Below are 12,958 nucleotides of genomic sequence, written 5' to 3' on the forward strand. Positions count from 1 at the left end.
CTTACTACTTTATTAAACATATAATAATAATAAACCATTTTATTGATATTATTTTATAGACTGCCGTACCAAATAAATACTGTGTCTGATACATGTAATACTAATTACACATCTGTAAAGAAACGATGAGGAAGAATTACTTAAGGCAAAATGATCAGAGAGTTTTAGTGTCAGTTTATTAACGCCACCCGAACATTGTTTTAGTTCAGAGTAACAGAGTATAATACAAATTCTTCATATAATTATTATAAATAACTATAATTAGATAGTTAATTTTGAAAATTTCATTTTAAAAGCATCTCTAAATATACAACATATTTTTATCAATAAGGTATATCAGTACCATGAGTCAAACAAGTTACAACGTGAACTAGACTCAAGTATATAATATTAACATAAATAAAATAATAAATTTTATAAAACTACAAGATTTATATTTTATTTTAAACGACCACTAAAAAGAAACTCATTCGCGTTAAAGTAAAAAGTAACTAACTGATTTGCATTTTTCAAAATGAATGCGTTCACATTCTTAAAAAAAATGTTCGCATTCAATTTTCTTCTTTTTAAGAATTGAATTTCCCAGAATGGGAGGGGAACGCTTTCGCTTTGCTTCCCTCCAAAAAATACTGTCTGGAAGGCAACGTTTTTTACATAGTGTAAATGAACAATTCAAATATCGCTCACGTTCAACAAAAAACTGAACCTTTGTCAGTAAAAAGGAAGTTCAATTCTATCGGGTTTTTTCTTAACACTAATATGCCGTGCTCCTGGAAGAATGCTACGGATTAGATACAATAAAGTTCCTGCTATCTCATGAAAATATTGATCTATCATCTATCAAAAGGGCGTTTGCCATCATCGAACGGTATTTTGTACATAGTGTAAGAAATTCGGTTTGCAATAGTACAATAAAATTTTTAGTTTAAAATGTATATTACTGGCCATACAACTATTGTGTCTCATAGAAATTTTAAAGACAAATCAGTCGTATTGAAAAAAAATCCATCTCAATTCTATAATAATATGTTACGTGGAGTGTAAATGAATTCGCTTTTTCTTAGAATGAAATCATTATTTACAAACGCGACGAACCGGATGAGCCGATTGTGTTCGCCTAAGACATCACGTTTGAACGTTATTCGCAACTCGACGATGATTCCGAGTAGCGATGAGCTGCGAGAGTTGACAAAACGAATGGCAGCGTGTATCCAAGACGGTCTGGGCAAGGAGACGCACCCCAAAGCCACTGTGAAATGTTTCCAGACTTACGTTCAGGACTTGCCCACTGGACGGGAACTCGGCACGTACTTGGCCTTGGACCTGGGCGGGTCCAATTTCCGCGTACTAAAGGCCGAGCTGGGCACCGACGAGATCCGCATGGAGCAGGAGACGTATTCGTGCTCCCAAGACCTTATGACCGGCACCGGGGAAAACCTGTTCGACTACATCGCGCAGTGCTTGGCAAGGTTCGTGGAACAAACTGGAAGCTCCTCGGCAGCCAGCAAGAAACCACTTCCGGTCGGGTTCACGTTCAGTTTTCCCATGCGGCAACGGACCGTCGATTCGGGCGTGTTGACCAAGTGGACCAAGGGCTTCAGGTGCGACGGCGTGGTAGGCCAAGACGTGGTTCAACTGCTGCGCCGGTCCATAGCCAAACACGCGGGTCTCCACGTGAACGTCTGCGCCATACTGAACGACACGGTGGGCACGCTCATGTCCTCGGCCTGGAACGATGCCAAGACGAAACTGGGGCTGGTCGTGGGGACGGGCACGAATTGCTGTTACGTGGAAAGGGTCGGCGCGGTAGGTCTGTACGCCGGAGATCCGGGTAAAAAACAAATGGTCATCAATCTCGAGTGGGGTTCGTTCGGCGACAACGGAGAGCTGGAAGGGCTGGTGACGAAGTACGACCTCGAGGTGGACGCCGGCTCGGTAAATCCGAAACAGCAGCTGTTCGAAAAGATGGTGTCCGGCATGTACTTGGGCGAAACGTTCCGGTTGCTGTTGCTGGACATGGCCAAGGAACAGGTCATCTTCGACGGCAAGATACCGGACGTCCTGGAGCGACCCCGGGGCATAACGGCCGACGTGATTTCCGGTATCGAGAGAGACGCCCCGGGTCGTTATGAACACGCCCAGGACTGTCTGCGAAAGGTGGGCATCAACGCCGCAGACAGTGACCTGGAGCTCATCCGGCATGCGGCGCAAAACGTGTCTAGCAGATCAGCTCGGCTGGTCGCCGCCGGGCTAGTGGCGATACTGAACCGCGTGGACGAGCCGGAAATAACAATTGGAGTAGACGGGGCGGTGCACCGGCATCATCCGCACTACCACGACATTCTGGTAAACACCATCAACGAGCTGCTGGAAAACAAGAAGAAAATCAATGTCGTTTCCTCGGAAGACGGTAGCGGACGCGGAGCGGCCGTCGTGGCAGCCGCCGTCTGTAGGCGATCTCCGTGAGCGGCCGAGACGTTGGCGGTCACTATCAACCGGTTAGTTTAGGTTAACGTGCAGGCTACTGTCGTCTACTGACATCTAGTTATCTAGTTTGGTAGCAGCCAGTGAATTAGCGGGCGAGTAGCTAATATAAACCCACAGAAACTTCAAATGGTGTCATGAGTAGAGGCTAAAAGTTGCTTTTCATACCATTTTGCATTTATTTACTTTTGTCGTTGTTAATTATTCTGTTAATTGTTAAGTACAAGATAGCATTTATATTGCATGTGTGGCATTATTGATTTTACCCATACCCATATTTATGATAGTGTCCAGTAAAGAGGGAGGTTCTGTGTGTAGCTTGATGACTCCATAACAGGTAACCTTAACCCGTTCCATAGACCAAAACTGCCGGCCGTGCAGTTATAAAAAAAAACAAAAATAAATAAATATCTAAACAATACTATATTACCTATGCATACAACAGTATAAACAGAGACGTTGCGGCCAGGCCTCATTTGCTACACTCTAAAATAGTAAATTTATATTAATTCATAAATTATCTATGACAGTTTAAATAATTCTGTTCAAAACAAAACAAATAGAAACACCTTCGCAGTCACAATCGTCTTAACTATCTAACATTTTTTTTTTTTATTGCATTATGTATATATTATTATTATTATATTTACAGGAACCGCGGAGGGAAACGTCGGTCGCGCTCTGACAAAAGGAAAATATTGTATTACAATTGACAATGATGATGATGATAATAACAATAATACCAACAATAGTAATACCGGCGGCGGTGGCAGGACCAGCAGCAGCAGCAGCAGCAGCTGAAAAACGTTTCATTTTTGTATCCTACCTATATTATTATTATTATATATGGGTACACGCGCTGCGCACAAGCATATGTCACCTAGCTGGGGCACGTGGCAGTGTTGGAAATCTCGGTTGTGCAGCAGACGGCCGGTCGCGCGCGCTAAGGGGAAGAAGAGGGTGTTTTTCACCTGGACCCTTGAAAAAAAACAATAATAATAATAAAATACAACGGACGACGCGAAATACCGCTATAATACAATATATATATATATATATATATAGTGTAAATATAGGTGTACAGAAATAAACGGCTTCTTAAAAAAAAAGGGGGAACGATATCCGACGTCAGTGCAAGGAAACGGATAATAACAATAATAATAATCATAATTATTATTGTCATATTGTCGTTCAGATCTCCTTCAGGAATTCCTTCAACGGTTTTTACACAGCTCGACCGTGTGTCCTACCATATTGGTATATTGTATACAATGTATAACCGTGTACTGCGCGGTTTAATATATAATAATATAAAATCCGGAGGACAATGCGAGATCGCCATAACGACTTGACGCCCAGGAAAAATAAATGCCAACGGTGGAATAGTAGCAGTAGAAAAACAGTAGGTACCCCGAATCAGAATTTTTAAATTATTATTATTTGATAAAAGTAAAAAATAAAAATGTTTTACTTCAGCTTTATCGGTTTCAATTGGTTAAACAGCTTTAAAGTTATTAAAGTTTAAATTTAGAGTGGAAAGTGGAGTGCAGCCGAGTAATGCGCACAGATAAAAATAATCTTTGTTGATAGAGCTCTAGAAAATACTATAAGTAAGGTTAATAGAAAGAGAAATGTTGGCTCTATCAATCTACATTTTACAAACTACATTGTAAAAATATAACACTTGACTAACCTAAAGTGTTCCCGAAAAGAAAAACTAAAACATTACAATATATTATTTCAAGAGAAAGCGAGTGCCTTATCCTTAATTTACACAGAGTGTGGCGTTGCAGTAACACTTTCTTTGCTGCTTGAGACTATAGTGGTTACTGTACTTGAACGGACGGGGAAAGAAAATCCTTGCAGTGTAAAAAAAATATACATATTATATTATGGTTTTTACAGGGATTTTCTGGATTTTCACGATATACGTGACTTATAAAATATTTACAGCCCCTCAGGGTGTTCACTGCTATCGACTGTGCAGTTGTACGAGGCATATATATCTGTATATATATATTATATTATGTGGGTTAAGTCACCCCTCTGCCAATCGGGTCAAACGCAGAGTCAGTGTTCGTCACGGCGAGTGGCTTCACCGTCTCGGTTTTTTGTATTTTTATATTTCACCAAAACCTCTTGACACGGGCTCTTGGAAACCTGAAATATAATACCGAGTCAAAAAAAATATATATATATATACAGGGTGATTCTTTTATCATGGGCCACTCAATATCTCATAGGGTTATGCAAACCCATATTTATTATACAGAGTGATTCATCTAACGCAAGACGCTCATTTTCTCGGAAAATATTAATAAGCTGGAAATTATTTTTTTCCACTACATATTTTTCGATATTTTGAACATTTTTCATTTTCATCCCTAATACGTTAAATAATTATGGACCTCGTTTTTTTTTTGCAAATGGAAATAAATGTCTTGGATTCCATAAAAGTGTAGACAAAACTTGTGCCAAATTTTTAAAGTTTGAATTATTTTGAATTATGTACCAAGGATGAAGACAAAAATTATCAGCTAACGATAACATAGGATAGGTATTATGATGTATAAAAGCTATATGTAAGGCATTGTTTAACATGTATAAGTTCATTGTTACTCATAGACCATTTAGTTGCTTATACAAATGTTATACCCAATACTCTGGCTGCAGTTTCAGGCTGAATTCATTGTGGTGGAATTTGTCAAAATTTCCAACTCCTCCTTTTAATTTCCAAGTTCCACTTTGATGTACTCATACATTATATACAAGCTGCGAATAAAAAAAACGCGTTTGGATCAAAACCGAAGCTGTGAACGTTATGTATGTATGATGGACGTGATCCTAGTGATATATCCCTTGGGGATAACTCCTCGGCGATTCCTTTTGGAGACTCAAAGATCGTCCTCCGATCCGGATCTCACTCAAGGGGAATAAGTAGGCTACCTGTTTAATTGCTATTATAATCTATTATCGGGGTTTCCCTAGTAATATTGTCGGGACGACGATTCCCCATACGGTGTTTATAGAGAAAACGGTCAAAATTAAAATATCCCAACTGCAGATGTACAATAGTTTGATATATTATTGTCGTTTGCCATATTATTATAATAGCACTCGTCCTGGGTACAATCTACGCGGTATAACAGCCCACTCGGGTGTGATGTCTACTGATTGATATCCGAGCGAATGGTATAAGTAATATATTATTGTGCTTATATAAAATGTTTATATGTAAGTATTAAACATATTATGGCGTGCAAATTTAGACGGATAATGATTATATCCCGGAAACCGGAGGCAACCTTTTTTTGTATCTTTTGTTTTCACCACAGCAATTATTATTGCTCCAGAGTTTGTTTGTCAAGTAGCAAAAAAAAAAATTAAAAAAAAAGGAAAAAGGGGATGGAAATTAAACAAAATGGAAGGATAAAAGAAAGATAAAACGGGTTTTCACGGCGTTTATGCGTGCCCGGTTTTGTGTTGTGTGTACACCGTCGTTCAACAAAGGGTATATACAAAGCAAACATTTACAGTATTTTACTTTCTCCTTTCTCCCCCTATCTTTTTCAATCTCCAGCCGGGATAAAACGAGAAAACCGTCAAGGCAAGCAAAAGCTGTGGCAATTCTGCGAAACTATTAATTAAATTTAATTCTCGCACAGCCGAATAAACAGCGTCGAAACGTTGCAACATAAATAACGTTGATTGCATCACACTATTATTATTATTATTATCGTTGTTGTTGCTGCTGTGCAAAGTTAATGAGACACGTTCGTTTAATTGTACCTATTTTAATTGTTATTGCCGTTGGACAAGAGTTGAATATTATACACAGTCCATCGACCAAACGCATACCTTCATAATAGTACATATTATTGTAGCATAATAATATACATTACGTTCATAGTCTCGGTTTTGATCCAAACGAGTTTTGTTTATTCACAGTTTGTATAATGTTTGATGAGTACATCAAAGTGGGACTACTGGATATTAAAATCATATAAAGCATGTGGCGGGAAATCAAAATGTTAACATATTCCACAACATTGAATTCAGCCTGAAACTCCAGCCAGAGTATTGGGTGTTATATTTAACACCCAAATATTTGTATAATTAAAACTACTAAATGGTCTATGAGTAACAATGAACTTATACATGTTAAACAATGCCTTACATATAGCTTTTATACATCATAATACCTATTCTTTGTTGTCATTAGCTAATCATTTTTATTTTCATCACTTGTACATAATTAAAAATAATTCAAACTTTAACATTTTTGGGACAATTTTTGTCTACACATTTATGGAATTAAAGACATTTATTTCTATTTGAAAAAAACGTGGTCCATAATTTTTTAACGTATTAGGGATGAAAATGTTCAAAATATCGAAAAATATGTAGTGGAAAAAAATAATTTCCAGCATACTCATATTTTCCAAGAAAATGAGCGTCTTACGTCAGATGAATCACTCTACATAATATATATATGGGTTTGCAGTGATTTTTATTTACAGGGTGATTTTTCTATCATGGGCCACTCAATATCTTATAGGGTTTAATAAGAAATTAAATGTTTTTCTTTTCATGTTGATTTTATATGATATGATCTCAGTTTTTCACAATTGTCCATAGTATAGACTCCTATAGTACCTATCTTTTGTTATCATTACCGATAATTTGTATCTCCATCCTTTGTATACATAATTGAAAATAATTCAAACCTTAACATTTTTGGCACAAGTTTTGTCTACACGTGTATGGAATTAAAGACATTGTTGTCGTTTGAAAAAAATACATGTACCTACGGATAAGTCCATCGGAAAATCACAGAGTAGGTACGGGGCGTGTGACTTTAAGTATACACACTATGCGGGGCTATTAAACGGTGGTGGTCGATGAATCCCACGGTGTTTGCGTTCGATTTTCAACGATATTAATGTACACAATAGCGAAAGTCCACGGGCTCGGGCCACCTGCAAGGGCTTATCGCACGCTCGTGCTACGCGGTCCCACGGCCGTTCCCACCCCCCCGAAGAGACCTCTACATGGTGGATGGCGCCCACCACACATCACACACACACACACACGCCAGCTAAACGTTATTATTATTGTCGTTGTATTTGCACAAAGTCGTGGCCGTCCGTCGCCCTTTCAGCTTTTGATTTCGGAGTGTGCTGTACCCTGTATGTACATACAAATATGTACCCTGTATTGTCATTATTGTACTTGTACATCCGATATTTTAACCATCATCATGTCGATTGTAGATTTAATTTATGCGTGTACACTTATATGGGTTTTCCCACGCGAGGGGTGGTTGTGGCGGCGGTAGTACAGTACCGTGTATTTAGTTACGCGGGTGCCACAGACAGGCAGGTTAGGTTATTACTTGCGTCCAGGGGTGGCGAGGGATGTGATAGGAGAATAATAGGGAATAATAATAATATGTGAAACTGCATCACAATTAATAGTATTATATGTTAAGCCCGCGACCGATTGTCGGTCAAATATTATGTTATTTTCCACGGCGGCAACAGTGTGCTGGAGTACACTGTATATTACATAGCCTACTTAATATGTAGGCTTGTAATGCGCTTGTACATCCGTGTAGTTCTCACGCGATTCCACGCCACGAGGGTCTGGTCCTCAAAATAATGTTTTTATCACTCTTCACTTCTTTCCCTTTTAAGTTTTAATATAATATACAGACTGACCACTATACTAAACCTGTGAAGTAAGTAACACCAAATACTTGATTTTCATTAAAATTCATCATTCGAATTAAAAAAAAAAAAAGTTGTACTTTAAGCGAATAGCACACTCGCTTTATTAGTAGTAGAACGTTAGTGATCTGACAGATAGCTAGACTTACACTACAGTTAATCAGCAATTAGCATGCAAAATACTTTTTCGAAACTAGATATGAATTCTGATTTGCTAGATAAAGGTACCATGAATTATAACGGAAGCGAAGCTCTAGTTTTTGAAATAAAAGTACAGAGTACAAACTAATATTAGCAATAGTTTATTACTGACGTGTTCTGATCTGTCAACAATAATAACAAATAAGATAAGGTTAAGTTAGGTATTAACTATTAATCTGCAATTTTAATTCAGTAACATAATAAATACAATTTGAACTTAAAATGATCAATTTTTGACATTGGTATTCAAATTTTTAAGACAAGCGTGCATTTTACAGTTTTTGCTCATTCGTCTTTTAATTAGTTATACATAAACTTATAAAGAAGAACTTTTATCAATTATTAACTTTAATTAATTAACATTTTGCTACACTTGGTTATATTACAATAGGTTTGCTCATCTTTTTTCTGTTATCATTTTTTCCAACTTTTCAATTCTCTGTAATGTAGAAAATATATTACTGTAGAAAAAAAAAATATTAATATCAACTAGATTTTTATACTTACTAATTTTGTTTCATAAAGATTTTTTTTCTAAATCAATTGATCATCTATATCAAGTTAGTACATAGATTAGTTCCATATCGCGTTATATTATTACTTTATGCGTTATAACAATAAAACATGTGTACATTTCAGCTTAAACAAGCATCAATTGATTCAGAAAAAAAATCTTTATGAAACAAAATTAGTAAGTATAAAAATCTAGTTGATATTAATTTTTTTTTTTTTCAACAGTAATATATTTTCTACATTACAGAGAATTGAAAAGTTGGAAAAAATGATAAAAGAAAAAAGATGAGCAAACCTATTGTAATATAACCAAGTGTAGCAAAATGTTAATTAATTTAAGTTAATAATTGATAAAAGTTCTTCTTTATAAGTTTATGTATAACTAGTTAAAAGACGAATGAGCAAAAACTGTAAATGCACGCTTGTCTTAAAAGCTTGTTTAAGCTAAAATGTACACATGTTTTATTGTTATAACGCATTAAGTAATAATATAACGCGATATGGAACTAATCTATGTACCTACTAACTGGATATAACTGGACTTCTTTTAGAATATATTCTTCAAACTAAAAAGCACACAACAGTATTTTAATTTATTAAGTACTATTACTTAAAAAAAAAACACTACCAACTTCTTGCTAAACTATTGTACTTACTAGAAGTAACACTTGACTAAATTACACTAATATAGAGTGCTTGTGTTCAGTTTTTTTACTTTAAAACTAATTTCAATCAATCAACTAAAATAATAGTGTAATAAAGTTATTTAAATGTATCCTACGTTTAGAAGTCATTTATTATTATCACATAATAGGTAGATAATATTATGTTATACGGGCGTGGAGTATTATCAAACAATAATTATTTCTCCGTGCTCAACATGACAAACTGATATATATATATATGGTAACGAATAATAAACTGAACTTTACAAAATTAAGACAAATTTACTTGAAAATGTTGTGTATATTATATATATTATATACACTGGTTGTTAAAAAACCTGCAAGCTACCGGTGCTATTTGTACCTACCCTCTTGCTCGACAATCAGCACCTTACTTGAGCAGTAAGTATATAGCTGGCAGTAGACTATTTCGAAAAAGTCGTTAGGGGAGACATGTGCACTATTATTTCGAGTGCAGCCGTCCCCCCTTCCCAAAAAAACAAGTTTTTCAATTGTGGAAAATAAAGGCCCCGCTGGTTTTACCTGTTTTATAGCCGGGGGGAATTTTTATATTATATATATATATATATCAAAGTTACCTATTATAATATATAATATTATATTGTATTTGTCGTAGGGGACGACGGCGCGGTTGGCACATACACCTTAAATTATATGTGGTGCGGCTGGCTGTTTACAATATTATTTTGGCGGGCAAGTAGTCGAAACGGTTTTTGAAAAAAAAAATTCCAACTGCGCCGCAAACTATAATATTTTCTACACGAGTTTCAACGATATTATTGTTTGGCTGTGTTTATTATATTATATTTTTATCTCTGCAAAGGACCGCAAAGGTACAGCGCAATGTATCCACGGTTAGTGTAGACTTGGAACCGGCTAAAAACGGTAAATGTAACTCAACAATAACAATATATTATGGAAGATTACCAATATTACAATACCTACACAAACGGATAAGACAAACGGTTACCGTATTATACATAATAGCACCTTTATGTATTTTATCTGGAAATGCGCCCGCCACCAACCTATATAATATAGGATCACTATGTATAGGGATTTATAACATGGGATTCCATCGAGCACAAATGATATCCCATATACCTACACCTATACTATTTGCTCGTTCCAGGTGGTACAATAGGACTTGTGCGATAAAAACGACACAATGAGTATACTAGGTAATTACAATACACTAAGATAGGCGCTAAATTATGATGATAAATGATAACACTATCGTGGTCCGATCATAGATTAAATAGCTTAATCTCTGAACACCCCGGCCGGGTCCAATCAACCTAAAATCATATATTATAACACTTTGGTGGATAATACCTATTGAATGTTTTGAAATAAAAAAATTATTTCTAATTTAGGTACAACAATATTATACAATTATACCTTTTAGGAAATACCATTGTTATTTTTGTAGTATAAGTTTTTATTTATTTGCTTTTACAAATTATATTATATTACGAGTTATGGTCGGGAAAGATCCTTTAAATTCAATAGGAAATTTCAGTCTTTTTTTTTTTTTAATGTTGGTTGAAGTACCCAATAGTCTAACGTACAACATAATTGGATGATTTTCGTTTTATCAAGAACCAAAATGCGTTTGTTTAGGTCATTTTTTGTCTACCTAAAACTGAATTTGGCTTCCACAACGTTTATTTATTTCTTTAAAAGTCTTCAAAGTTGTAGAAAACATTGTTTTGTGATATTTTCAGTGTATTCTACGTTTGACTCGTTTTCAAAATTGTTTTTTAAATAGAGTTTTTTTCATTTGCTAAATTCACAACAGGTATCAATTGAGTTGCTCGTTTTTTAACAGCTAGCAATAATAATTACAATATACTGTTCTAACTGCAAACGCCAAATGTACCTATGTAATATTATATACTTGTTTTGGGCACTATATTTAGGTAGGTATGAACAGCTATGCATTATTGTGTGCAGGGATAAATCTGTGCGTTCACCGTCTGAAACGCACACATAAAAGAGATCCCTATGTACAAATGTGGATATTTACATAATAATAATTATAATACAAGCGATATGCAAAAAACCCTCCGTCGGAAGTGCACACCAACTGTACTTGCTGGTATTGCACAAGTCTTGTGTGTATATGTCTATATATGTATATATTATACATAAAAATAATATAACGAATTGGGCAATAGCGCACCCGGTACGCACATGTGTATAATATATATTTTTTCACATCCCGGACACGAACCGGTGTGCTGAGTTTTTTTTCCCTCCTCTTCTCGGTCTGTACAATATATATATACTTACATATATTCAACGCCCCGCGAGCCGTTCCGGTTTTTCTTTTGTCTAGCCGACGTTTAGGGGTCCGAAGACTATGAATTTTTTTTTGGGGGGGGGGCAAAAAAAAACCCCAAGTGCTCGTGTACCGACGGGGGTCGAAGGGTACACACATATTAGACCCCTCTGGGCTGCTCTGTCGCCGCTGTATAGTATTTTACACATAATATTACAGCACCTAGGTGGAAAATATAACGGACATTTTGCACTTTACGAATTGTGTCACACATGCCCAGACCGTGTGTATAATAGGTACCTATTATTATTATTTTTTTTTTTTTTTTTTATAATATTACCCTCTTGTATGTGTTATAATATTATCATTATAATTATTGTTATATTATTGTGTGCGGCCGTGCACACGATGGGGTTCAGGTGTTGTATAATAGGTACATAGATTGTGCGCCCAGTGCTTTTGAAAATAAAAAATCAAAAAACCGTATTGTTTTGCCGCTGAATTCATCTGCTAACCGTTGAAGTGAACTATTATTTGGCGCGCAAAACCGAAATGGAATATACCTAGCTGTTGTAGTTAAAACAAAGTTGCTTTTATAAGAATTTTAATATAAAGCGCAGAAAATATGTTAGAAGCTAAATAGGCGAGTAGAGGGAGGGGGGTGATGGGACTTAAGCCAATCACACTTATTATACAGTGTGGTTATTATAATTATTGGAAAGCGAACACCTACATTGAATGTAACATGTATGTGATGAATAGTGCTGTTTGTGTAGGAACTACTAGGTATAGTTAGGAAATTCGTTAAAAAGATTTCTACTTTTATTACTTGACCGCATGAAATATCAGTTTATAAATGAATATATGTAAATAGTACCTAAAAATATATGATTTTTGTACCCCATCCAGGTATATGTGCAAACGAACAACGAGGGGCCTAAAATGCTATATATATGTATAATATAATGTCTTAAAATATTTACATGCGAATGCACATATTATACTACATAAGCGACGAGACGGCCGTTGGGTTGTTAAGAATTAAACAAAAAAAAAAAATT

At 35.8% G+C, this 12,958-nt stretch overlaps 1 protein-coding gene across 1 annotated transcript; it reads left to right on the top strand.

Annotated features, from left to right (window-relative positions):
* The first annotated feature begins 1,098 nt into the window (after window positions 1-1,098).
* LOC126844705 (hexokinase type 2-like) lies at window positions 1,099-2,466 on the top strand. Its single transcript, XM_050583084.1, has one exon. The coding sequence runs from the start codon at window positions 1,099-1,101 to the stop codon at window positions 2,464-2,466; it is 1,368 nt and encodes a 455-aa protein (XP_050439041.1).
* The last annotated feature ends 10,492 nt before the right edge of the window (window positions 2,467-12,958 follow it).

This window comes from Adelges cooleyi, unplaced genomic scaffold (assembly GCF_023614345.1).
Source record: "Adelges cooleyi isolate 19-005CV unplaced genomic scaffold, UGA_ACOO_1.1 ACOO_flye_CR_arks_rails_tigmint_CR_PRNA_651, whole genome shotgun sequence".
Taxonomy (NCBI): Eukaryota; Metazoa; Arthropoda; class Insecta; order Hemiptera; family Adelgidae; genus Adelges; species Adelges cooleyi.